The sequence below is a fragment of the Pipistrellus kuhlii genome, unplaced genomic scaffold (assembly GCF_014108245.1).
Source record: "Pipistrellus kuhlii isolate mPipKuh1 unplaced genomic scaffold, mPipKuh1.p scaffold_m20_p_11, whole genome shotgun sequence".
In the NCBI taxonomy this organism is placed as follows: Eukaryota; Metazoa; Chordata; class Mammalia; order Chiroptera; family Vespertilionidae; genus Pipistrellus; species Pipistrellus kuhlii.
Genome location: NW_023425416.1, coordinates 46,821,618 through 46,849,299, shown reverse-complemented (window position 1 = coordinate 46,849,299; position 27,682 = coordinate 46,821,618). Strand labels below are relative to the sequence as shown.

General features: G+C 50.3%; 1 protein-coding gene across 3 annotated transcripts; it reads left to right on the top strand.

The window, feature by feature from the left end:
* The first annotated feature begins 1,475 nt into the window (after positions 1-1,475).
* Positions 1,476-17,161, top strand: SEC22C (SEC22 homolog C, vesicle trafficking protein). Of its 3 annotated transcripts, none has more exons than XM_036432001.2 (7): positions 1,476-1,855; positions 4,900-5,108; positions 8,134-8,297; positions 9,747-9,926; positions 12,245-12,363; positions 13,449-13,514; positions 15,405-17,161. In XM_036432001.2, the coding sequence occupies exons 2-7, from the start codon at positions 4,927-4,929 to the stop codon at positions 15,603-15,605; spliced, it is 912 nt and encodes a 303-aa protein (XP_036287894.1). In that variant the 5' UTR covers positions 1,476-1,855; positions 4,900-4,926; the 3' UTR covers positions 15,606-17,161. The 3 variants fall into 3 exon arrangements, with proteins under 3 accessions (XP_036287894.1, XP_036287893.1, XP_036287896.1); XM_036432000.2 differs by lacking the exon at positions 1,476-1,855 and adding an exon at positions 1,994-2,192; XM_036432003.2 differs by lacking the exon at positions 1,476-1,855 and adding an exon at positions 2,807-2,930.
* Positions 17,162-27,682: the final 10,521 nt, after the last annotated feature.

The following is a 27,682-nucleotide window of genomic DNA, read 5'->3' as shown; positions in this document are numbered from 1 at the left end:
TCTCTCGAGAATTGTAAGAAAAAGCAAATGACCAAATGTAAAAGCTTACCCAAAGATGGGTTATCTCTGGATATAATCGGAGCTGGAGCCCGGAAAGCGGGCGCCAAGTCTACTCCGCTTCCGACATCACTCTCTGGATTTGCGCCTTGGGGGGATCCCGGGGCACTGTCTCCTCCCAAGCCAAGTCCTCGCAGGGCCAAGGAAAACATTGGTGAGCTTTATTATTTGCTGAAGGACAACTCACACATATACCTGTTTGTTCTGTGGGCAATAATAATGCTTTATTAGGTTCACACGAGGCATGAATACCAGGGGGTCCCCTGGAAGGTCGTCTTGGACTCTGTCATAACGCTCTCTTGGGTTTTGTGTTTGTTTTTTTTTTTTTTTACATTGAACTGCAACCTGTATATTCCATTGACAATATTGACATCCCAAGCAGGAGTCTCAAAGATGACTCACATTCAACGTGTCTAAGAGGGAACTAAGGACCAATCTTCCCTCCAAAATCAGATCTTTTCCCTTTGTTCCCCATATCTACGAATCCCTCCACCATCCACCCATTCACTCAAGGCTAGACAGTGGCATCCTTCTTGAAACTACTTTGTCACCCTTTCACATCCAGTTCATCACCAAGTCCTGTTGATTTTGCTCATACATTTCTCTGCACACCGCCTAGTCCTCTTCCTCATCAGCATCGCTCTGGTCCAAGTTCCAGCTTCATCCTCTCTTATCCAGATGACTGCAATTGGCTTCCCACTTGGTCTGACCACAGCTTCCAGGAATCTTCTCCATTTGGGTCTTCTCTTCAGCAGCCAAAGTGATTTTTACAAAATGCAAACTTTTTACAAAACCTTTAACTTTCTGCCATGGCCTACAAGATCCTACGTGGTCTTACCTCTTCTAGTCTCTCTAGCGGCTCTCACTTTATTCTCTAAAGTCAGAATTTCATTTTTTCCCTCTTTTTTTTGGTGGCAGTATAGGCGTAACATAAAACTTACCATTTAACCATTTTAAAATGGTCAATTCAGTGGCACTTAGTAAATTGATATTGTTGTGCAACTATCACCACCATCAATTTCCCCCATATTGCATCTTGTCCAACTGAAATTCTGTGCCTATTAAATACCAGCTCCCCAACTTCTTGTCATCCCTCAAGGAGTCCTGTTGCCTTCCACACAGAGTTCTCTATACATCCCGTTCCCTCCTGTCCAAAACACTCTTCCTTTTTGTCCTGGTAGCTACTAAGCCACGTTCTCAGAGAGGCATCACTGGACAACAAAGTCCAGGCCAGAAGACCCTGTAAATTCTCATTAAAAAAAAAAAAAAAAAAAAAAAAAAAAAAAAAAAAAAAAAAGCCTGCTCCTCTCTGAAGAGCACATATTTCAGTTTGTATTAAACACGTGTGGTGTAATCGTTTGATGGGTGCTGTCACTCTGCCCTCCGCTCTTCACGTAGTTTTTAGTGTCAGGAGTTCCTCGCCATGTCCGCAGTGCCTGGCACACAGCAGGTGCTCAACATTTTTGGAAAGAATACACATGGATGAACTCTGCTACCCAGTCTCCCTTGAACTCATCTGTGGGTGCTTCCGACCCGGACCGGGGTGTGTCCCTAGACTTTGGCATCTCTTCCAGGCTGGCAGGAGGCTGTGCTCTTTGGATTGCATATCTCGGGCCTTGCCCCCAGCCGCGCGGACCTCGGAACCCACGCCCGGGGCGCGCCGCGCCTTCACGCTGAGCCTCCTCGCCTCGGCGCGTCCGTGCTGTTCGCTGCTCCGGCAGGAACCGAGCTTAGACCGTGAAGCCTCCTGCCACTTCCCGGCGTGGGAAACACGGTCCTGGACCTCACACCCCGGCGGGTGAGCGCGGGGAGAGGGAAAGAAAGCTGGGAGGCGGGCGCCCAGCCACGCCCCCTCGGCCTTTGGGTTCTAGCCCTTTAAGAACTACTTCATTCTCAACCGGGCCGGGAGGGGCGGCGGAGTCACGCCAGGATTGGTCGGTTCGGGCGCGAGTGTTGCTTAGCAGCAGCGAATGGGCATTGGAGTCTCGCGCACGCGCACTGTCGCCTACCTGCGCCTGGGCTGCCAGTGACCCGGGCTGGGTCTGCCCCGTGGGCTCAGGTAGCGGACGAGGCGGCGGGTGGCTCGGCGGCGCGGAGGGAGGCTGCTGACTCCCGGAGGCCGCCGCCCGGGAGAGGTGAGGGCTTGCGGGCGGAGGCGGGCGTAGCGGCCCGTTAGCCGACCGCAGGCGGAGTCGGTGTGGCGCGCAAGGCGGGCCTGGAGGTGGAGGCGATTCCGGGCCCGCCCCTCCGATCAGGCCCAAGTGGTAGAGCCCAGGATTCAAACCCAAATTTTGTTACTTAAAATATTTTAAAATATTAAAATACCGGGTTCTGTGGGGCCTCCCGGAATCGCCTGTCTCCCTTTCTTGTGGTCGCGAGCCCTCCCAGGCGCGCACCTGCAGAGCTGTCAGCTGTTAGCTGGCGCTCAGGGCGCCGCTTCCTGTGGGAGGAGATGGGTGTGTCCAAAAGAGAGGGCGGGCGATCATTTCCTTAATTATCCGCGAAACTCAGGCCAGGAGCATTGTTTCATGTTAATCGCAGACTTCCCTCAGCGTGCAGATCTTACAAGATTGGGTTGACCAGATCGTGGTTGTACGGGGCCAGCTTTTCCGAGCTCCAGGTGTAGGAGGAGGTGGTGTACTTTTGTGTCCATTGTTAAGCTTACATCTAGACCTCCAATGCCAGAGAGAGAGAGAGCAGCCCCGGGAGAAATTAGGATTGGAGCAGTCAAAGCCACAAAAGAATATTATTACCAGTGTTGAAGAGTAATTGGTGAAATCTGCAACATGATCAGAAGAAAAAAAAAATCAAGTAATACGATAAGAAAGGAGCCATTGCGACAGGTGCATCCTAGGCCTGGTGCCTAGGAACAGGTCTGTGATTAGTTTTGAGTATCAGTGCCCTAGGAGAAGGAATTGTTCTAGAGAAATGGAGTGGCTGTAATACCAAAGATTGGATTTGAGAAGCAATAGCGTAGCGGAAAGATGATAGGCTTTCGAATGTTTTAAGTAACATTTGGGTTTGAGGGTTTGAATCCCGGCCCTACCACTTGAGCCTTGCAGCTGCACTATTCACACCTGGCCAGTGTAGATTATGCCTACTTCATAGTCACGCGCACTAAATAACATGATCAATGTAAGAGTTTCTAGCACAATGCCTGGTGTATAATATTAGGTGCTATCAAGTTCAGTGCCCTCCTTTCCGTAGCACTTAACAAATGACAGTTGACCTCTCCCCTCCTCCCCACTCCATCCCCAAGCAAAGTGAAACAGAGATACCTTCATGATCTACAAATCTTAAGTCGTGTGACTGAGAGTGAATTCAACAAGGGTGACATGACTCAGTTTTGTTTTCTGTACTGTGTATATAGGCAGTACGCCTTATGGTGAAAATTTGTGTATGAATCTCTGTGCACCAAATGAAACTTGTTTTGCTTGTTTCAGTTACTGTTTTGCAAAGCCTGGTCATTTCTCAGGGAGAGTGTTAAGGGAAAAGGGGAGAGGAAACAAATAAACAAACTTTGGGGTCCAGGGTGGCCTCTAGCAAGACACAAAAATTTTGCTGGTAGAATAGGGATTATCATGACATGAGCAGTTTATTTATAAATAGAGCTGAGAAGAGGATTTAGGAAACAGAGGAGGCAGATTAAAATACTTGGTCAGATCTAGTAGGACCTCAGTCAGGGAAGGTCTCATGGAAGGGTGGATTGGAGATAGGCCTTGATGTGTGCTTGGGAGATCAGAAAAGTGGCAGATAGAGATGAAGAATAGGCACAGAAGTAACGAGAGTGGTGTGCATTCTGGGGGCTCCCATTTCCTGCAGCTCACAGGAACTGAGATGCCAAAAAGTTTACATGCCTAGAGCTCTTTGGAAGAAAAGCACCTATTCACATCCTCTCAAAAACAGCATCTGTGACACGGGATGTGTGGGTGAGTGGAAAGACCTGTTCAAGCTGAGATGGCCACCTCACCAACCCCCGGTTGCGGGGCTGCCGCGTGCAGATGTGCATGCTACGCCCTGTACAAGCACCTGCAGTTAACAGATGGGGCCAAAACCCAGCCAGGCTGTCAGCAGAACTGGCCCAGGCTGCTTCTACGGGGGAAGTACCTTGTTCTAATTTGCCAAAGGCACCAGGAGAACTCAGAATCTGTTTCCTTTGGCTTCTTAACGGTGTTCACATATCAAGGCCAAATATTGAGTATCTTACTGTAATACAATTTGCTAAGTGATTTCCCTTAACCATCTGTAGGAGCTCAGTCATCATTTTGAAGACTGGCTCTGCATCAAAAATTCGCAGAAATTCAGGAGGACACGCTGTACTCTCTCAGCTCCATCTTTGCCCTCTGCTCTCCTGCCTACCTACGTTAGGTTAGATGCTTAGAATCCCTAAACTGCCCAGCACCTACCTCCCTGGGTGACCTGAAATGCTCAGGTCCCCGGACCCCATGCCTGCTGCTTCAGCATCGGGCACATGCTGTCCCTTTGGAGTCATCTTGCTACCTGTGTCCTGCTACGCACCGCCGTTGCTGCTGCTCCTGAGCCCTCTGTCCCTGATTCCTTGCTTCTCTGTTCCTTTCTACCTCATCCTGGTTGGTTGAATTTTGAAAAAGAAGAGATTCACTAGAGAAAAGGAACAGGAAGATTACAAGAAAAGAAGGGACCCGGAGGATAATGGACGGGGGGAAATTGGGAGTGACAGCCCTAGAGGTCAGGGAAATAATAATAGAAGCAACATTCGCAATTACTGGGGGTGAGGGTGAAACGGAGGGCGCGTTTCGAGGACAGGGGGTCTCCGGCACCGTCGTCTGGTCCTCGGTAACAAGGTGTCCTTCCTTCCCTCAGGTGTCCTCATGACTCCTCTTGCGGACCATGTCCCTGATCCTCTTTGCCTGTGTGGTAAGGGTGAGGGATGGACTGCCCCTCTCGGCCTCCACTGACTTTTACCACACCCGAGAGTTCCTGGAAGTCAGGAGACGGCTCAAGACGTTAGCCTTGCGACTGGCCCAGTATCCAGGCCGAGGTTCTGCACGAGGACGTGACTTCAGTATACAGTAAGCAGCCATGTTCACCTTCCCAGAACATCTTCCCCATTGTGCTCTGATCGTGTAACATTCGCTGGGAGCTTGGTGCCGGACCAAAAATTGGATGCCTTTTTCTCTGTTAGGGAACAGAGTCCATGACTTCAAAGGAAACTCTGGGCATTTCAGTTTTTTGAAAAGTGGAGTATAAAATGTTCTATTCCCTTGTCTTTGCATTGAATAGTCACCATTTTCACAGAGGAGACAGACTTTTTCCCTTCTAGGGGAGCAGTGCCATAGCTTATTTTGTAGTGAAGGAGTTGGATTGCCTTCCTAGGGTTGCCATAACAAATTACCACCAGCTGCCTTCAAACAACAGAAATGTCTTCTCTCACGGTTCAGGAGGCCAGAAGGCTGAAGTCAGGGTGTCAGCAGGGCATGCTCTCTGAGGCTCTAAGGAGAATCCTTCCCGCGTCTCTTTAGCACCGCCTGGTGGTTGCCAGCAGTCCTTGTCCCTCTGTGTCTTTAAATATATATTTTTATTGATTTTTTTACAGAGAGGAAGGGAGAGAGAGAGAGAGAGAGCTAGAAACATCGATGAGAGAGAGACATCAACCAGCTGCCTCCTGCACATCCCCTACTGGGGATGTGCCCGCAACCAACGTACATGCCCTTGACCGGAATTGAACCTGGGACCTTTCAGTCCGCAGACTGACGCTCTACCGCTGAGCCAAACCGGTTTCGGCGTCCCTCTGTGTCTTGCAGAAGCCGCTTGCAGTCTCTGCCTCTGTGGTTACCTGGGCTTCTTCCTTCTGTCTCTGTGACTAGATTTCACATCAGTCGTTGGATGAAAGCCCACCCCAACCCATATTCCTTAATCCGCGATGACCTCATTTTGTCTGAATGACTGCTACAAAGGCTATTTCCAAATAAGGTCCTATTCACTGATACTAGGAGTTAGGACTTCAATATATTTTTTTGGCGGGGGAAGGGGAGGACACAATTCAGCCCACAATTCATTTTGTCTGAATTACAGCTACTAAGGCTATTTCCAAGTAAGGTCATATTCACTGATACTAGGAGTTAGGACTTCAATATATTTTTTTGGCGGGGGAAGGGGAGGACACAATTTAGCCCATAAATAGGGGCCCTCTTTCAAATAAGAGCACCTTCACCCTAGAGACTCAGGATCTGCTGGAAAATTCCCTATACAAGGAGATTCATTATTTTTTAAAAATTGAAAACGTTTTTATATAGGCTTTTCAATTACAAAAAGGTGGTAGGTAATAATACAACCTAAAAACGCTTCTGCCAGAAACACCCAGACATGTGGGTAAATATATATATATTTATTTATATACATACATTTTTTAAAAAATATATTTTATTGATTTTTCACAGAGAGGAAGAGAGAGGGATAGAGAGTTAGAAACATCGATGAGAGAGAATCATCGATCAGCTGCCTCCTGCACACCCCCCCCACTGGGGATGTGCCCGCAACCAAGGTGCATGCCCTTGCCTGGAATCGAACCCGGGACCTTTCAGTCCTCAGGCTGACGCTCTATCCACTGAGCCAAACCGGTCCCGGCATTTATATACATACATTTTAAAAAATATTTTTATTGGTTTCAGAGAGGAAGGGAAAGAGAGAGATAGAAACATCAACGATGAGAGAATCATTGGTTGCCTCTTGCACACCCCCCACTGGGGATTGAGCCCACAACCCAGGCATGTGCCCTTGACCAGAACCAACCAGGACCCTTTAGTTTGCAGGTCGACACTCTACCACTGAGCCAAACCAGCTAGGGCTAAATACATAAATTTTTAAAAAATGTATAGCTGAACTTGAAAGAAAGAAATCCCAAGGTGCCAGAAATGCAGGGGGAAGAGAATGCCAACGTGTGAGCTGGCACTGAGGCTCCTGGGTAAACGGTCATAGTGAACTCAGGGTTAAGTTTCTGCATCATATGGGGAGAGGCCTTTGAGCGGGTGTACAGTGAGGAGTTGGAATAAGACCCGTGCATGAAGACAGGGTTCTTGTCAGGGTGCAACCCTAGAGCAATGATGGGGAGAAATGGTCTGCTCACCAGTCTAGGGGTAACTCCTCTCTCTGTGGCTTTGATGGGAAGAAAAAATAAAATCTCACCTAAGAAATCGAAACCCTGCTCTTGTGTCTTGTGTCAGATTGGAGTCTGAATTTATACCTTTTTGTTTTGTTTTGTTTTGTTTTGTTTGTTAATCCTCACTCAAGATATTTTCCCACTGATTTTTAGAGAGAGCAGAAAGGAGGGAAAGACACACAGAGAAACATTGATGTGAGAGAGACACATCGATTGGTTGCTTCCCACATGCGCCCCCACCAGGCTGGATATCAAGCCTGCAACTGGTATTTGCCCTTGACCGGAACTGAACCCTGGACCGTTAAGTCTGCAGGCCAACGCTCTATCCACTGAGCCAAACCAGCTAGGGCTGAATTTATACTTTATTCTTCCTCACAGGCTAGGAATTCCCAAGCCAAGGTTCAGATATCAGCCTCAAGCCAGGCCTCAAAGGGAGTCTCCCAGGAGAATACAGGCTCTGCAGTGACGAGCTGTCAGCAAAAGTGACAGATGCTGGAGGAGATGGCCCACAATGAGTGGGGTCAGGAGGCACCACAGAAAGGGGAAGTAGAGTCCCCAGAACTTGAAATAATAGCATGACAGCCTGAAAGGAGTAGGTGTCATTTCAGAATGCCAGTCTGATTCAATGTTAGAACACCTTTTGATATAGATCAAAAAAGAAAATCATTTTCCTCTAAGATGCAGAGAAGTCTGAGGCTACTTCCCTCTAATGGAACATGCATCTTCAAATATGAATAATGGCAGATACCATTCTACATTTTAGAGGAAGTATAAGAAAGGCACAGACCCAGGTAGGTCTAGCTGAGGACACATACATGCACCCAACAGCTCCAGGACTGCTCAAGGCCAAGCCAGTCCAGAGTGGAGGGAAGGCGGTGTCTGGGTGGTGTGGGGAATCTGTGGGTCCCGCTGACCTAGACGTCGCCCTTTTGTTTCAGCTTTTCTTCTGCAGGGGATGTGGCCTGCATGGCCATCTGCTCCCACCGGTGCCCAGCAGCCATGGCCTTCTGCTTCCTGGAGACCTTGTGGTGGGAATTCACAGCTTCCTATGACACCGCCTGCATTGGCCTAGCCTCCAGGCCGTATGCCTTTCTGGAATTCGGTTTGTAACCCTCCTTTGTATTTACTATTCTCACTCATGGCATGTATAGATTTACACTGAGTGGCCAGATTATTATGATCTCTGAACGCATAATAATCTGGCCACTCAGTGTATGTCCTATGTAATAAAAGGCTAATATGCAAATTGTCCCTTCAACCAGGAGTTTGACCAGCAGGCAGGCTGGCCAACCACCCATATCCCCTCTCCCTTGGCCAGGCTGGCTGGACCCCACCCATGCATGAATTAATGCACCAGGCCTCTAATATATATATTATTATATATATATTATACACACACACACACATATATATGTGTGTGTGTATATATATATATATATATATATATATATATATATATACACATATATATACACACACACACACACACACACACACACTGAGTGGCCAGATTATTATGGGTTCAGAGAGCATAATAATCTGGTCACTCAGTGTATAGTTTAGATGTGGCTTTGACCTTCAAGAAAAGTCATTGGAGGTGTGGTAAGATATCACTGGAGAACAGCTGTCTATCCTGAGATTACAGTGATGGAAGAGGCCTGGAAACTTTGAGGTTTAACACTCTGGCTTGTCATCCTTGGGGCAGCTGGAGGGATGGTGAGAACTGTACGGCCACTCAGTCACCACAGCCATCGCGGGTGGAGTCAGTAAACTGTGGCTCACAGGCCAAAAACTTGGCAATAAATTAGTACTAACATAAATAAAAGAATTAAAACGAATGCCTTTCAAATATATAATCCTAGTTGGCATAGCACATTCACGTTCATGTGTAATGTTTTCTCACATGCCTTTTCTTGAGATAACAAGGCCTACAATAACCATCCCCATTTTTTAAGCTTAGAAATATCCGGTGAGTTGTTAGGACTATACAGTCAAAAGTGGGTGAGCTAAGAATTAAGTCCTCATCCCCTGACCCCCTAGTCACTGAGGTGCTGGGAGGCGGTGCTGCCTCTCTGTGGACAGCTGTCACATTTTATTTTTTTATTTTTTATTTATTTTATTTTATTTTTAAAAATATATTGTATTGATTTTTTACAGAGAGGAAGGGAGAGAGATAGAGAGCTAGAAACGTCGATGAGAAAGAAACATCGACCAGCTGCCTCTTGCACACCCCCTACCGGGGATGTGTCTGCAACCAATGTACAGGCCCTTGCCTGGAATCGAACCTGGGACCTTTCAGTCTACAGACTGATGCTCTACCACTGAGCCAAACCAGCTTCGGCAGCTGTCACATTTTAATCACTCTGCTCTGGAGAGACTGATATGACTAGTCATGCTATGGAGTGATCATTTGACCTGTATGTATAACTTGACACTCTTGTGAGTCTGGCTGACATTAGCCTGATTGGAAATGTATAGTTCACTTCGTATGTATTGTCTTGTAACACACCTTGTGTTGAAAATGCTCAACTTGGGAACTCTCTTGTTGCAGACAGCATCATCCAGAAAGTGAAGTGGCATTTTAACTATGCAAGTTCCGCTCAGATGGGGAGCAGCTTAGAAAAGATTCAGGAGGAGCTGGAGTTCCAGCCTCCAGCAATTCTCACTCTGGAGGACCCAGACGTGACAAATGGGGTGATGAATGGTCACGTGCAGATGCCCTTGGAGCCTGGTGAGTGGCCTCTGTTCTCTGAGGTTGCTGAAGGTGAGGGGATATTCTGTATTTCAAAGGGACATTGAGTTCTTTCACTAGGAAGGTATTTTTGTTGTTGTTGTTGGGGTGGGGGCCGAAATAGCTTGTTTATTAATATATTTCCTGGGTGGCCGTCTTAAGAAACTTGACAATTATGGCAGTGAGTTGATCTGAGGGGAGGTGACTCTTATGATGAAATTCAGGAAAGAGTGACTTGGCTGATTGTTTTCTTCTTTTTTTTAATTTTTAATTTTTTTATTAAATTATTATCTTTGTACATATACCATTGCCCACCCCCTCCCATGCATGCCCTCCCTCCCCAGAGTTTTGTGTCCATTGGTTGTACTTATATGCATGCATACAAGTCCTTCGGTTGATCTCTTATCTCCCCCAGATCTCCCTACCCTCCCCGCTGCAGTTTGAGTCTGCTTGTTGCTTTACTCCGATTGTTTTCTTAACCAGGATGAAGTCTATAGGTGTGAAGGAGGTCCATTCCCTTTTCCTGGAAGTCACTTGTGCAGATTTGTACACCTGTCTGTCTGTCTATCCATCCACCCATCTATCTGTTCTTTATCTGTCTTTATTCCTTTGACAATGAGTCTTTGTCTCATTACTTAGTGAAGTATTGCAAGTCTCCACTGCGAGACCCCCGTTCTCCTCGGTGGAGATGGGGAAGGGCTATGGGATGAGTGTGGGCAGGGCCAGAGCCAGGGCTTCTGTTGCTCTCACTGTGGGGTTCCCGTGAGACCTGGGGGCATCCTTCTATCCCTGCAGATACCAGATGCCAGAGCCTTTATCTGAGGAATGAGGTGTTAATGAATGCGATCACAAGCCCTGGCATTCTCTGGCAGTCTGGCATTACACTCAATGCCTGGCCTATATTGAAGCATGATTGTAGGCATTCCTTGTTTACAGTTACACACAATGAAACCAGCTGTTAGTTAAGGTGGATATTCACAATGTAAAAATGTGGTAATGGTGAAGAGCTGAATTTTGCTGTGAAAGAAAGAGCTGTCTATTCTACAACAATCTAATTATTTTAACTTTTATACTAAACTCATTGCTTGAACTTTAAAAGTGTTCATGCTTTTGGCTTAACTTTGTGTTTTAATTTAATGTTTTGACCAACAAATTCCTGGATTGGCTCTCAGGCTAATCAGTAAGTTGTAATTTCTGTTGGGAAGGAAAACTGAGTATTTGAACCCCTCCTTTGTCATATCTGAGATGGGGTAACTTTGTAATATAAGTTAAAATATATATATATATATATTTATATATATATAAAAAATATATATATATAAATATATAGATATAGATATAGATATAGATATATATTATTGACTTTTTACTGAGAGGAAGGGAGAGGGATAGAGAGTGAGAAACATCGATGAGAGAGAAACATCTATCAGCTGCATCCTGCACACTCCCAACTGGGGATGTGCCCACAACCAAGATACATGCCCTTGACAGAATCGGACCTGGGACCCTTCCGTCTGCAGACCGATGTTCTATCCACTGAGCCAAACTGGCTAGGGCTAAGTTTTGTTTTTTAACCACTTAGACAAGAGGAGCAAATACTTGCCTGTCCTTCTAGAACATTATACTGTGGTTTGGCTCACCCTATTGTCCTGAGGCTAGAGCCTGTACAGGTAGCACATTCTGTTCTAACAGGAACATTGACTTGCTGGGCGGAGACTCTTAACAGCAACAATAGGCATCAGTGGGGTTGCAGCAAGTTATCTGCGTGTGCGTGTACATGGCTGTGTATGTGAGAAATGAAAGGACAAGTAAGGATGATTTAGAAAAGAGCACAGCTCTAAGAGAAATCCTGACTTAAAGCAATTTACCGGTATGGCTTTATTTGTGAATTAGCTGTCAGTTTCTGAAAGCATCTCTATCGCACACATTGACTCCCAGCTTGTAAAATGCTCCGCTCTTTTCTGACAAAAGACAGCATTCAGTGTCACGTGGGCTTCCGTTTTGTACTGGATAGTTATTTGTTGTGGGGGCCGGCTTGTGCATTGTAGGCTGTGTAGAAGCATTCATCGCCTCTGCCCAGTGGATGCCAGTAATGGCTGTCCCTAGTGACATTGTCACGTGTCCATTGAAGGAGCTGCCCTAGATACCCAGATCCATTCTGTCTATCATTTCTATCATAACTACAACTGCTTTTTTAATTAATATGCATGTTTAGCATAACCTGTCATTAGTGGAGGTCTAGGTCATGTCTTCACTTGTTTCTTTTCATGTAGAAAGCATTTTCATTAGACTTACTATCATCTTTTTTAATTGCGAAGCTCCTAATTTCCGAATGGAACCAGTGACAGCCCTGGGTGTCCTCTCCCTTGTCCTCAACATCATGTGCGCTGCTCTGAATCTCATTCGTGGAATTCACCTTGCGGAGCATTCTTTACAGGTAACCTTTTCTCTACAGGTTAAATGGAAGGGCATGTGGTGGGAGAAACTGATAACCTTATAACTGAAACACATTTATAAGATTTTTACATTCTAAGACCTTTAAATTCAAATACAAATTTTATTTCTAATTTTATTCTTTGTAGTAAGTTGAACAAATATGAAATGTGCTCTTTCGTGTCATTTTTCTAAGGAGCCAAAGGGGCTTTTGGGCTCCGGGTGAGAAATGGGCACCTTGGTACCAGGGAATCCGGCCCCCGTGGCCCAGAAATCACTACAGGGCGGGATTGTCCTCGCTGGGCAAAAGTTGGAGTCTAGACTGGTTGATATCATGCAGATCCCATTACGCTGTGTCCTTGTCAAAACTCTCGCCAGGAAGTTGACTTTCCAGCCTGCTCCTCTCAAAGCACCTTTCTAATGTTTTTAAATTTTGAAGTATTTCAAACACTTTATGAATATAGAATCATCATGAGCATAAGCAGGTATTACTTTCAAGGATAGAGCCACAGTACGTGATGGCTGAAGTCTGAGGCATGGCTGCTGCTGAGTCTCAGGGCACCGACCTGGGCTGCCCCGTTGGGGAAATGGCAGCAGGCCTGTCCTACAAGAGCGGGGACCGCCTGTTACCGCCTCTTGTCTTTGGCCGTGTGCGGTGTGGTTCCCACTCCTGTTGTTTATGATGACCCATAACCTGTTACTTACCAATGTCTGTACATGCTGGAACCGGTCTGTACATGCTGGGACACGATGGTTAAGACACAGTCCCTGCCTCATGGGCACAGAGCAGAGTATGGTGACGTCACTGAGGAAGGCAGTACCTGGGGATGGGAGGAAGTAGGGGCGGATTCTGAGAGGTGGCGAGGTTGTCGGGGGCATTTCAGGTTGAGGGCTTAGCACAGATGCGTGGGGTGGGTGCACAGTGTGTCCAGGTCATTGAAGACGATGCAGATCAGCCTCTGGTTGATACATAAACAGGGACTCGTGTCTCACCCAGCCAGAAATTGTGTGCTGTCAACCACGCCGGACCTGAGAGTGTTTCCTTTCACCTAAATATCCCTTTCCTTGTGTTCCTCCTGTTTGTTTTAGGTTACCCATGAGGAAATTGGAAATATTCTGGCTTTTCTTATTCCTTTCGTAGCCTGCATTTTCCAGGTGAGTGAAATGCGGAAATTGTGCTGAGTGGGTTAAACCATGGCCTTGTTTTGTTCTTTTGTTGGGACCATCAACAGGTTTCTAGATTCTAATTTTGTTCCACCAAGGCCTTGGTTCAAATCGTGGACAACACCGGCTCTTAGCGGATGGACCCTAGGCCCATCCTGCCCAAGCCTCTCCCTTAACAGAGCGAGAACTTTGGGCTCCGAGAGGGAACGCTGGGCTGCAGGCCTTTCATGGTGGCAGACGGAGCAGGAACTTGGCCTTGCCTCCAGGGAGGGAGGGATGCGATGGCCGGGGGTGAGGGCTGGGCTGGGCCTGACTCGTTGCGGCTGGGCCTTGCCTCCAGCTTGTTGTTGGACAACCCAAGTTCAGAAACGTCCTTCTGCAGAGGTCACTGCTGTGTCTGCATGAGTGTTTCTAAAACAAGGATAGGTAAAAAGTGTTCTAAATAGTAGTACTATCTGACTCAAATCTGCCCTTAGGGAATGAAACAAAAATAACATTAGAGAGCCTCGATTATTATTTAACTATGTTCGGATAAGATGCATATGTAAAGGATGGAGTCAAAAGGAGCTTTTGAATCTCCAAAAGCAAAGTTAATTCTAGTAAAAACCTGACTGTAATTCTCTGTACTTGTCCTCCACTGGGCTAGGATTTAATACTTTCTCATCTTTAAGGTTTTTTGTTTTGTTTTTTTAAATTAAAATTTCCGTTCTTAGGGCACTTCCTCTCTCTTCCACACCCTAAATGGTGTTGTTTTTTTTTTGTTTTGTTTTTTAAGAATTTCATGATTGTGCAAAAAGAAATTTTTAGCCCAAAATGGAAAATGCACTCAAATTTTAGAAACAAGCCTTGGAACCATGGGTTCATGGAGCTGCGTTTCAGGCTGCGGGGTCTTACAGTATCCCTACCCCCTGCCCCCTCCTCCCCTTTCCAGTCCTGCAACTGCCTTCTCATTTGTTAGCTCTTTCCATGAGGATCTCTTCCTCCCCCTGAGCCAAGCCTTGGTCAGATTGCCCTGTGTTTTGAGAATGTACTTTTTTTTTTTTTTTTTTTAAACACCTAAGCAAAAGGCTGTTTCCACCTTTTGCAGAACAAGAACAGTCTATTTTCCATTTGTGAGCCTGACACAAAACATCAGTCCCTTCCCTGCTGAGACCTTCCCATCTCCGACAGCAGATGCTTTTGAGGGTGTGATAATGTCTTGGGGACAGCAGACCCTGTGGATCTGTAACGTAGGAAACCCTAAACGGAAAAGCATAGCTCCTCTCACTGCCTTTCTCACCTGCCATGAGCCCCTGAGGGAAAACATCATTGGGAGGCCAGTCAGTCTTGTCAGGTGTCCTGGCCTGGCTCTCCGCCCCTGACCCCATCTCTTCTTCCTCTGCATTTCTGTCTATATTTCCTAAACCTCTTTCAGGAGTGCAGTGTTCTGATTTCTCCTGTGATAACTGTTTCACTTTCCCTTTAAAAAAAAAAAAATTTTTTTTTAATTGATTTTTTACAGAGAGGAAGGGAGAGAAATAGAGAGTTAGAAACATTGATCAGCTGCCTCCTGCACACCCCCTACTGGTGTTGTGCCCGCAACCAAGGTACATGCCCTTGACTGGAATTGAATCTGGGACCCTTCAGTCCCAAAGCTGACGCTCTATCCACTGAGCCAAATCAGTCAGGGCCTTGTTTCACTTTCCTTTTCCAAATCTCCACTTCCCGCCAGCGATCAACAGTGACTTACCCAGCCAGTCGCAGCCTCACTGTGATGAATTCAGGGCAATAAGCTGATGTGTGTGACGTGACGCCACGTGGCAGGTGTGAGAAGTGGATCTTGCATCCGGCCCGTGGCCATTTTCCCGCCTGAGTGGACCTCCCCGCCTGCTGTCATTTCAGTGTTACTTGTACCTGGTCTACAGTCCAGCCAGGAGGACGAAGGTGGTGCTGGTGCTGCTCTTCATTTGCCTGGGCAACGCGTACCTGCACGGGCTGAGGAACCTCTGGCAGATCCTCTTCCACGTGGGCGTGGCTTTTCTGTCTTCGCACCAGATACTGACGAGGCAGCTCCAGGAGAAGCCGTCTGACTGTGGAGTGTGAGGAACGGGCCCTTCAGTTTTCACCGGAGGGTCATCTGTGTTTCCCTTTTGGCTTCTCAACTTCACCTCAAGCTTCCATCCTTGAAGTTCATTTTGACCAGACCGGACTGGGTGAGACTGGGGACTTCTGACAGGTGCCATGGAGGCATGAGGTGGCTCGATGCCCAGGCCCACTTTCAGGCGGAGCGTTACTGCTGGCTCTCCAGTTCGGCACATGGACCTAGGACAGCAGACGCTGGGCTCAATTCAGACAGAGCGTATTGGACGCCCAGAAGGGAATTCTTTTAGTCTTTTAAACCGAACGATGCAATAAACCACTCGATTCAGTAGTGCTAGGTTTAGTGATAGGCAGTTGTCTCTGAGGAACCGAGTTCAAATCCATGTCAGCGTTTCAGCGTCCCATGTGACTTGATTAGGTTTTCTTTGAGGGTCAGTACAGGGTGAATGAAAAACTTAGAAATATGGTTCATGAATTAAGCAAGATCAATTTTGTTTACATTTTTTGATAACTTAGAATAGTTATCAATATGGTACTTTTAGAACAGTGAAATATATTTTGGATATAAATTGAACTTATCTTCATTTAGGGTCAGGGCAGACTTAAGCTGAGAAAATGGTGAAGAAAGCTCAGTTTATTTAATTTATAACTATAACCTTGTATGGTGGAGGGACAGTGTGGGTACGGCAATGTTTTGTATGTGTTTCCAGGGCATAGATGAGTATTTTAAAAATTAATTGAGCAAGAGTCCTTGCCGTGGGTCGTGAATGGGAGCAGGGGAGCCACGCGGATTCACGCAGGCGCACTTTACGGACGCCGGTGGGAGAGGCTGCTGCCGTCAGCCTTGCACACGGCGGCCGGGGCCTGTCACTTTAATGACCAACCCCTTGACCCTGTGTACCTGTTCCAGAAGACCTCCCGAATTAACCACTCCTCTCCACCTTTCCCAGTCATCTTCATTGGGTCAAGGGCCTCGTTTTTTATGAATAAGCATTCAGTAGGTGTGAACTTTTTAAAAGCCTTACAAATATATAATTAATCCCATGCTTGGAAAAGCCTGCCTTTATCTCCCTGACAAAATGCTGATTGATCATAGTTTCCCAAAACGTGGGCTCTGAGTCAGATTTTAGCTTGTCCAGTACCACTCGGGAGCCAGTTCGGAAGCTTGCCCCTAGATAGTTCTTGGTAGAAGCCCGGGATCTGAATAGCTCAACCACAATTGTATGGAATACTCGGAATGGAATTATGTAGTGTTGATACACGTAAAAATCCTATTTTGATAGTTTCTGTAAGTTGAAAGTCAGTGCAAGAGATATGACGCCCAGGAGCAAGCAAGGATATTGTTTCGGTGGGTTCGGCTGTCCTTGGTTCTTCCTGGTGGCGTGTTGTTACTGAGCTACCTTGGTATCACTTTAAGAAAAACAAGTGTACGTGGCTGGGAACTGTTGGGGAAATGTTGCCAGAGTGATTTTTATTTTCTTATAATGGAATTTTTCTATTTTTACTCAAATAAAATATCTGGATGTGAAAGCTCTACTGGCAACACCCTCAGATGGAAACTCCAGAGTTGTCTGTCTATTGATTTTGGATCTGCATAATTTTGGCATATGCAGCAGGTGAATGTTCAGGCTTTCTGGAAGGACATTTTGAAGAGATGGTGAAAGAGAGTGGAAGCCAAGGAGGCAAGACAGATCCTTCTATGGTAGAAGCACAAAGAAGCTGTAAAAGTTGGTGGAACAGCTTATGAGTGATTTGTTTTCTTTCTGAACCCACGTGCTTGCCCCATTGCCCTGCACCCCAGATGCCTTGAGCATCTGAGCCTGTGACCACAGTCACAAGCAGTATAGAGTGTGCTTGAGGGTTCGCCCTCCTGGGATTGCTCCCTGCCCTAGCCGCCATGGTCTCCACGCTTGGGTGACTGTGGTCTTGGGGTTGGAGGTTTCCTTTTGCAAGTGAAGGAGAGAAGAAGGGCCAGCCAAGCATTACAAACGCATGACCGCATGAACACTGTTTAGCTGAAACCCCGCTGAGGGAGGCTCAGCCCTCCGGAGGGAGACACTGCTGAGATTTTGTCCAAGGGAAATCCCAGCTCAGGGGTACTTGGTCCAGGCCCCGCTTCCCCCCCCCCCCCCCCCCCCCCCGGGTCATCCTCAATGTCAGAAAGCTGGCTGCACGTGGCCATCGTTACTGTCACTCTACCACAGAGTCAGGGCCGTTCCACCACCGTGGTTTTCCCAGTGGTTAAAGGCCACCTGCCCCACCCGCCTCACAGGGTGAGGTCCGGGACATGATGACAATGAAACCTTCAAAGTGCCTTCTGGTATCGGATGCTGCAAGGTCAGGAGCGTCAGAGTGCTGGTCCTGTTGAGGGTGCGGGCAGGGATGCGGCTCGGGCTCTCCAGCAGGGTTTCCCCTCCCCTGGGAGGCAGCCCGTGGGGGCGGCATGGGGACTCTGGCTGCTTTCCGTCCCCCAGGCTGGCCTGGCTGGGACCAGGACCGGGAGGTGGTCCTTTTCCCGAGGGGAGAGAGTCGGACATTGAGGGTGGGATTCCCTCCCGTGCTAGAGGCCCCGCTGCCTGCGGCAGGAGGGATGTGAGCGCTTTGGCGGGCGTTGTGAGCCAGGGCCCCGTGTTTTAAAGATCTGGGAGGGCTGTGAGAAGGGTGTTTGGAGGAGTGCTGAAACGAAAACGTTTAATCATCATTTCATCGTTTCTATCAACCTCATTCTTCTCCAGGTGTCCCCTCCTCTCGCCGCCTCTGCCCCACTCTCCAGCCCTGGCCACAGAGGCTGACCCTGGACCCTGGAGGGATGGGGAAGGCACCTTTCATTGTCACTGACAGGGTGGGTACAGGAGCATCAGAGAGGGGGCAGGTGGCACTGAACCTGGCCCTCTCCCTGTGTGCCCCAAGGAGCTTCAACGCACTCCTGGGGGCCTGGTCAGCCAGGCTGGCTATTTGGGGCGCAGGAAGCTGGGGGTTGGGGGATCAGAGCTGCTGGAAGATGGCAGCTGCCCCTTGGCATATGGGGGCTTCGGGCTGCAACCCCATCCAGGGCTACCATTGGTGGTTCCTCGAAGGAGTCGGCCGCTCATTGTAACGGGAATACAGGTGGCCCTCAGAGAGCCGGCTGCTGGCTCAGTCAGCACCAGCAAGGCCGGAGGACCGGCAGGGATGGGAGTGTTGGCTGCAACCAGACGTGTGCCCTGCTCTGGTGGCTCACACGCCATTGTTCCCGCACGGAATCCTGCCCAGGTGCAGGGAGCTCCGCCTGCGCCCTGAGTGTTCACAGAGGAGGAGCGGGAGAGGGCAGATGTGCCCTTGAGGGGTGAGGCTGGGGAAGGAGCGTGCCGGCCAGCGTGGCTCTGAGTCACTGCCCGCCTGCCCCGTGTCCTCACCCGGGAACTGTGATAACCTCAGCCAGCCCCCTGGCATGCTCTCCTGAGGGCAGAGCGAACCCATCCCTCCTGCGCAGGAGGAAGGCTTTGAGTCCACCCGCTGCACAGAGATTCCTCTGCCTGCTTCAGGTGGGCCCAGCACAGCTGTGCCTTCTGGCCTTTACAGAAAGGGGCGTTGTCGCCGAAACCGGTTTGGCTCAGTGGATAGAGCGTCGGCCTGCGGACTGGAAGGTCCCAGGTTTGATTCCGGTCAAGGGCATGTCCCTTGGTTGCGGGCACATCCCCAGTAGGGGGTGTGCAAGAGGCAGCTGATTGATGATTCTCTCTCATTGATGTTTCTATCTCTATCCCTCTCCCTTCCTTTCTGTAAAAAATCAATAAAATATATTTTAAAAAAAAGGGGGGGGGGAGGGATTGTATGTACTGCCATGTGAGTGGCCTCATTCTCCACCCCCAGGAAGGTAGCGGCCTCTCTTCCACCCCCTGGCCCTGCCCCTGCCTTCCAGGCTCAGAGTGTTGGGCCCATGGGTGTTGGGCCCTCCCGGATGGGCGGGGAGTGGGGGGTGGGGGTGGGAGAGGCCCGGGAGAGGAGGAGGAGAGGTTCTGCTGGTGGTGGTTGGGCCCTGATCTAGAGAGCCAGGGAGCAAACCTCAAGGTCTGGCCCCAAAAGAGGAGAGAGCTCTGCCTTTCCCGGGCGGGAGCAGTGATGTCAGGTTCTGTTGCTGGGGCAACGTCACTGGCAGGGACCCTGTGGAAACGGGCTTGTCAGGAAAATCTGGAAATGGCCGGATATGGAAACATCTGGCTGTGTGTACCGACGGCGAGGCTGCTGCCCGCAAGCGCCTCTTATTTAGGGTAAACTTACCAAATCCGTTCTGTTCCTCGAACCTGTGCTCGGTACACATGACCTTCTTTACCCTCCATGCCTGCGTGATTCTGGGGTGGCTTCGGAAGTAGTGCTTAATGCGTGATTCACATGACCCCCAGGATTCTGCTTTGTTGAATGGACTTTTCTATTAAGAGCATAAACGATTGAGGCTGATTGGGCTGGGGCAAGCACTTCACATGTTCCTTTTGAATGCTTACTGTTTCCATGTAATAACAAAGATTTGTTTTGACCAAATGATGGGTACTTTTAACAAACTCCAGCACAGTAGCGAAGCCTAGACTTGTGTTCATGTATGTGGAGAACGTTGTATGGCATTATATACTGTGTATATGTACATTCAGTCAGGTGGCTTCAGGCGCGGCGGGGAGAATAAATCCAAGGTGCTTATTCACTTGTGTGTCTGTATTTATGTGAAAATTCTGCGTTGTGAGTCCACTTCCCTGGGCCTGGCACAATGGAGGGGGGGGGGGTGTTGTGAGAAGGAAAATTCAGCTCCTCTTGTCTAGTGGAGTCTAGCCAGGTGCAAGGACTCCCAGAGTCTTCAGCACTAATCCCAGACCCTGGAGCGCAGAAACCCCTTGGGAACACCAGAACAGCAGTCGCAGCGCTGCCCTGGGGGCTGGGAGACCTGCTTTCCTGCAGGCTCTGTCCCTGCCTCACAGGCCCTTCCCCGCCCTGGGCTCCAGGCTCCTGCCTGCCTACGCTGAGGGTGAGGGAGTGAGTTATCTCCCAAGACCAGCCCCATCTCGAGATGGCCAGCAGGAGGCACAGCTGCCAGCGAATCTCCAGGACTGGGCCCTTTGGCGGAGGTCCTCCTGGGCAGCTGATGAAGTGCCCGGAAAGGAAGCAATTCACCAGCCTCTCCTGACCACGCTCTTCACACTCCCAGCTTCCCTCCGCCATCTGTCCTGCATGAAATCTTTCAGAGCAGGGCAAAGACTTCCAAAATAAACATCTGAGTTACTGAGCTCTGAGGTCTGGAGTTGGCAGAGCCCTTAGGGCGCGGGTTGGGGAAGTTGAGGCCCATCCTAGGGAGCCGGTCCAGTGTAGCCAGAGGTGCCGTCTACCACTTGGCAGCACCCACGCTACAGAGGGCTCTTGGCCCACACAGGGTGCCCTTCCTGCGCCAGGAGGGCTGGCTTTTCGGCAGTCAGAGCGTCAGCCCACAGACTGAAGGATCCCAGGTTCAATTCCGGTCAGGGGCGTGGACCTCCATTTTAAGCTTGATCGCTGGCAATGGTTGGGGCCTGTGCCGGAGGCAACCAATCAGTCTCTCTCTCTGTTTCTTCCCCTCCCTTCTACTCTCTAAAAAACGAGTGGAAAAACTATCCTGGGTGAGGATTAACAAAACAACAACAAGGAAAAGAAGAGATTAGGACGTGGACATGCACAGAGAGAAGACCGTGGGAAAACACAGGGAGAAGGTGGCCCTCTGCAAGCCAAGGAGAGAGGCCTCAGGAGAAAGCAACCTGCCAGCATCTTGGCCTCTGACTTCTAGCCTCCAGGGCTGTGAGAAAATAAATGCCTATTCTTCAATCCTCCCAGTCTGTGGTCCTTTGTGGTGACGGCTCAGGCTGACTGGTTTGGCTGCCTACCCAAAGGTAGTGTGTACACGCCTTCTGGAAACTGCACTCCTGGTTTTACATCCCTGGCAAACTCTTACACAGATCCTTAAAGGGACACGTATGAAAATAAGTGTTTCCCGAGCATCACCTGTGTTGGCAGAAAGCATCTGTGTGCCGATCACGGACACATAGTGTGCACCACGCAACAGGCAGAAGTGCCAGGTTTACATGTAACATAGGATGTGGATGGAGCTTCAAAACATAGAACTGAGTGAAAAATAACATTTTTAAAAAAATAACATTTATATGATTAGATAGATTGCACACAAAATAATAGAATATTTTGTAAGGATGTATTTTTTAAAATATATTTTATTGATTTTTTTACAGAGAGAAACAGAGAAGGATAGAGAGAACATCGATGAGAGAGAAATACCCATCAGCTGCCTTCTGCACACCCCCTACTGGGGATGTGCCCTCAACCAAGGTATATGCCCTTGTCCGGAATTGAACCTGGGACCTTTCAGTCCGCAGGCCGACGCCAAACCGGTTTTGGCTAGAATGTATTTTAAAAGATACATGTTCAGCCCAGCTGGAGTGATTCAAGTTGGCTGAGTGTTGGTCCCTGCACCAAAAGGTTGTGGGTTTGATACTTGATCAGGGCACATACCTGGGTTGCAGATTTCATCCCAGATCGGGGCACAGGTATGGAAGGCAACCTAACGGTGTGTTTCTCATCTCTTTCTCTCTTTCTCTCTCTCTCTCCCTCCTCTCTCTCTTCCCACTTCCTCTCTCTAAGCATGTCCTCAGGTGAATGGTTGCCTACACAGGACCAGGAGCATGGGAGTTAGGTCTTGAGATGATGAGGAATTTAAAAAATAATAAAAGAAGACCAGTGGTGGGTCGATTCCTGAGGGCCCTGGGAGAGCCAGGGGCCTGCCTTGCCCCTGGGGAGCTTGCCCTGGGTGTGCCCAGACCTTCCAACTCCATGAGGCCAAGAAGGCCTGCCTTTGGGGGCTCTATACACCCGCCCCCCCCATGCTCCCAGAATGTTTGCGCCTGCTCCAGTGGTGCTGGGGTGGGAACTGAAGCTGAGGCCAGGTCTATAATGTCAGAGGGGGCTTATGGAAGACCCGGGGCAGGGAGAGCAGCGAGGAGGTGACTCCAGAGGGAAAAGCAGGCGAGTGGCCCGGGCCACGGGGGACTCGCTCCTTCCAAGATTCAGGCGGTCTGACAAGTAGTTTCCTGGCGGAGACTCTTTCCCACGTGAGGCCACGGGTTGATGGGCTCTCACAGGGACCGGGAACACAGCTGCAGGGGGACGGAGGTGCCCCGAGGCCAGGCCTTCGTCCCGCCCCAGAAATAGCCTGTTCTGGCCCCACAGCCCAGGGAGCCTGGGGAAGCAAAGCCGAAGAGGGTGGAAGTGGAAGGGGTGAAGGGACCAGGACCACCACTAACCCAAGGGCTTGTTCCAGGCACATTCTCTGAGGCCCCGGGGATCAGAGCAGGGGTCAGGGCCAAGGAACACGAGGCCGGCCCTGCCCTGAAGGTGTGCACGCAGAGCTATGCTGCGTGGGGTGGCTCCTTGGAACATGCTGTCCCCTTCTCGGGGACATTGTCTCATCCTGGATGCCGCTGTCCTCGGGGCATCTGCCCATCTCCCGGAGTGCCTCCTGGGTGTCCATCCCACAGGCGAGCCCGACGCCAGCCGCAGGAAGCAGCCTGTGCCAAGCTCCCATTTGAAGAGTAAATATTAGTTTTTTCAAGAGCTGCCTGTTCTCTATCACTTGGCACCGAGGACACGGAGCCGGGGAGGTGGGGACCAAGAGGTCCAGATGGAGTCTGTGGGCCCAGGTCACTGCTGCGATGGAGGGCTCCCCACATCGCCTGAGCTCTGGGGTCCCTAGGGGGAGATGCAGACACACCAAGGCCCCCGACTCCTAGTGCGGGGTGTCCTCACAGGCTGTCCGGGCTGCTGCTGCAGGGGCGGGGGCCTGCGCTCTCTGACCTGGCTCTCAAGGTCTCTGAGCCCCTCAAGGTCTCTGAGCCCCAGCCCTGACCTACGTGGTTTAAACGCCTCTGATTGCTCTGGCCAGTGTGGTTCAGTTGGCTGAGCATCATCCCATGCACCAAAAGGTTGCCGGTTCAATTCCCGGTCAGGGCACTTGTAAGAGACAGCCAGTCCTCTTTCTGTTCTCACATAAATATTTCTGTCTCCCTCTTCCTTCCTCTCGCTCTAAAAATCAATAAACAGTATCTTTTTAAAAAATAAAATCATCTGATTATCAGGAAGAGATGGGGATGACCTGTTCTTGCTCCACTGTCCCTGCTTTGGGGGGACATCCTGTGACCACCCCCTTCATCTAGCCCCTCATCCTGCTTGCTTGTTCCTGTCATTTCTTGCATCTATGACAGGTCAGCTCGGGGAGGCAGGGCCTCAGTGCTGGGAACTCCGCACACGGTTTAGTGCTCAGGAACTTTTGGTCGCGCGGTGTCATGATGCTAATACTTGGAAAATATTAAACCGATCGAGCCCTCTTCCCTTCGCCCAGTGGTCGGCAAACTCATTAGTCAATGGAGCCAAATACCAACAGTACAACGACTGACATTTCTCTTGAGAGCCACATTTTTTTAAACAACTTCTTCTAACGCCACTTCTTTAAAACAGACTCGCGCAGGCCGTGGTACTTTGTGGAAGAGCCACACTCAAGGGGCCAAAGAGTTGCATGTGGCTCTCGAGCCGCAGTTTGCTGACCATGGTCCTAGCCCTTGCAGTCATACTCTTCTGAAGCCACTGCACCAGTGGGAGCCTGGGAAGCGTGTGTGTGTGTGTGTGTGTGCCATCCCAGGCACAGGAGGGAGGAGGCAGCTGTGGGCCCTCTGGGAGCTGAGCTAGGGAGGCACTCGCCTCGGGGTGGACAGTTCAAGGAGGTGGCGCAGAACTCAGTCATCAGGATAACATATTTAAAAAAAAAAAATCAAAACAAAGGCAAAAATGCAGGAGTGACAAGATATCAAGGTTTTTAAAGAAAGAGACTAAAGAATCAGCGTTGCCAACTCGGTCTGCTCTACTTGGGGTCCACGCAGGGCACACGCTGGGATAGTCCACACACTGAAGCTGGGCTCTGGGGTTTTGAGAACTGGGTTCGAGGCTGGGCTCTACCAATGACTTGCTGGTAATCCAAGCAAGTCCCTTTCCTTCTCTCTGGACTCTGGTTACCCCGTCCATCCATCCTGCATGGGGGCTGGGGCGCTGCCAGGATGGCCCGTCCCCCTCCTCGCCTGCTGAGGTTACTGTCCCCGTTCCTGGGAGACTGTGTCTCCAGGGCCATTGACTCCTGGCTATTAATATCTTAGCCATCTAGGCGTGATCAGGGTGTTTAATGACTGCCAGCTGTGGCTCCTGCCCCCTCCCCCTGGAGAGATAAGAGAGGTTCCTGTTCCCACATCGGGGGAAGCAGGGTCATTGCTCATTAAAACAGGCTCTGGGTGAGTGGTGGGAAATGGGGGAGTGGGAGGGGAGAGGAGCTGGCACCTAACCACTCTGGCCCATCACACCAGCTGGAGGTGGCTGGGGACAGACTCCTCTTCCCCATGGCACTGCCCTGGTCTTCCCACCCCCTGCTTGGACCCTGTTGATTTAGATTCTGACTCCAACAGCCTTGAGGCTTCTCCCCAGGTGCCCCCCAGACATGACATTCAGCATGTCCCAAACCACCAGGTCATCATCTTCCCAAACCCTCCCCCCTCCCCCTCCTTCCTCACCTGGATGATGGGCCTTTCCCCAGACCTAAACCCACCCCTCTTCCTCTGGCCTCGCTGAAGAAGCCTCCCTGGGGCTCCTGCTACAGAGAGGCCCCAGCACCTGCTCGCTGGACTCAGGTGTTCCTGGTGCTCATCACACTCCCTTGGGACCCACCTGGCTGGCTCTCAGAGACATCACCACCCGATGCCGCCTCTCCTGGGAAGCTGCTCCTGCTCCACTTTGATGGCAGACTGGCTGCCCACCTTGGAGTGGCAGGAACCAGCCACATGTCACCTACCCTCTGCCATCAAGGCCATGGTGGCCCTCTCCGCCAGGATGGTGGCAGACTCTTTGCTCTTGTCTTCCCAGGAGGTGACCCCCTGAGTTAACTGGCTTTTGCCTACAAGGGCTGGGTCCGAGCTTGGTCAGGCCTGTGGGGAACCCAGCTGGGGACTGTGCGCCACTGTGGCCAGGGGCCTGGGTTCAAGGGCCAGGTTCTGGCCTCCTGGATCCCTGGGGTCACCAGGCCTGTAGCCTCCCCATCTCCTGCCCTTCGATCTCACTCTGAAATGGAGCGGAGGCGAGAGAGGCCTGCCCCGTGGTGTCACCTGGCCTCCCAGGTGTTTGGGGCCCTAAACCAACCTCGGGGAAGTCCTTGAGGTCCCCACCAGGTGGCGATGGAGATGAGGTGGTCTGGCTTGGAGGGGCCCCTAGAGCTGGAGGGAAGAGGGGGTGCAGGAGAAATTCTTTGTGCGGTCTGCCCCACTCCACCCCTACTTCATAGGCAGCTTGGATGTCCGCCCATGGCCTGTGCCAGCCCAAGACAGTGTTTCAGCTTCTCCTTATTCCTGAATGCCCGCACTGGGCTGCTCACCTATGGCCTCTTCTCACCTATGGCTCCTGCCCACTATGTCCCCGTTTTGCCCCAACTTGGGTCTCTCGGTGTTTCATTCCCTTTCCACCCTCCTGGCTGATAACTCGGCTCCTCTCCTCGGAGCTGTCCCCTTACCCTAAGGCCATGACTCCCTAATGGGGGATTTCAGCCCTGGAGAGGCTGGGCTGGCTGTCTGGAGCCTCCTGGTCTTTACATCCCTCAGTCAGCTGGTGTGGGTCCTTATCTGGGGGTGGGGTGCTGCCCTTTCCTCTGCAAACATTTTGCTTCTGGGATCTGTTGGCTCCTCCTGTTACTGTTAGCCCTCCCAGCCCTGCCCCCACTCCCCACTTCTACCAGCCTGAGCTCATTCCTCATTCTCTGCACAGCCTCCATCCTCTGGCTATCTTCTTGCCCCTAGATGCTTGGAGCACCCCTCCGGCTGCTCTCTTCCCGCTGAGCCCAAAGGACAAAGCAGGTGGCAGGGGTTTTGGGCAGGCTCCTCCTCCTCAGCCACCCAAGCCTCAGCCGGGAACAAAGCTAAGCCATCAGCACCCTCCCCGATGATGCAGGTGGAGAGGAACTGAGGCCCAGAATCAGGACTAAAAGACTCAGGCCGGTCTTCTAGACCTTATTGAGCAGGACGGAGTGGGTAAGGCCTCTGGAGCCAGTGCAGGGAGTCCCCAGGCGGGAGGGGGAGGAAGGAAACCAGAGAGAGTGAGCCACAACCCCCAGCTGGGTGAGAGGGGCACGGGCATATGGCCTGTTCCCTGTCCCTCATCCCAGTGCCTCAGAGCACAGGGCTGGGAGCCAGGGAAGAATGGAGCAGGTCCCCAATGCTCTCCCCACCTGACCCGCACCTCCCTGGTGGTCGCCATTGCTGGCCTAGGCAGGGGGAGGGGAGGGAGGGTGCTGAGAACCCTCTCTCCAGCAGGCCAGGGAGTGCCTGAGGTCAAAGCTGGGCGCTGCCTCCTTCTCTGCCCCACAGCTGACATGCACAGGGCAGGCACGGAGCGTGGATCTAGACAGGAGAGGGTTTGCTACTGGACATGCTGGACCATGAGCCAAAGGGTGTTTGCCTGGGGCTGCCTTGCCCTAAGCTCACAGGCACTCTTTCCTTGGCCTGACCACCCTTGACTGGGGCCTCTGGGCTGCTGGGTGCTGGTCTGGTCTGTCCTTGATGAGTCCTGGGATGGCACTGCATAGCCCAGGGCTTCAAAGGAGCCTTGCAGGCAGACTTAAGCCTTTGCCAGCCGATTCTGGCCACTTTTTACCCACTTGGCATCCCTCTCCTGCTCCTGCAGCAAGACACCTCCTTGTACGCTTGTAGAAAGTGGAAGCCTAGGAGGTCACTCAGGCAATGGCTTTGGAGACATCCCTTGCTGACTGACATCACCCACCTTACCCTACTGCCTCTGTCTAAACTAAACCTTTCTCTTAGTGGTATTTCCTCTGCTCACTCACTTTTTTTGTTTTGTTTTGTTTTGTTTTGTTAATCCTTACCGGAGGATATTTTACCATTGATTTTTAGAGAGTGGAAGGGAGGGGGAGAGACACACAGAGAGAAACATAATGATTGGTTGCCTCCCACACTCACCCCGACCAGGGCTGGGGA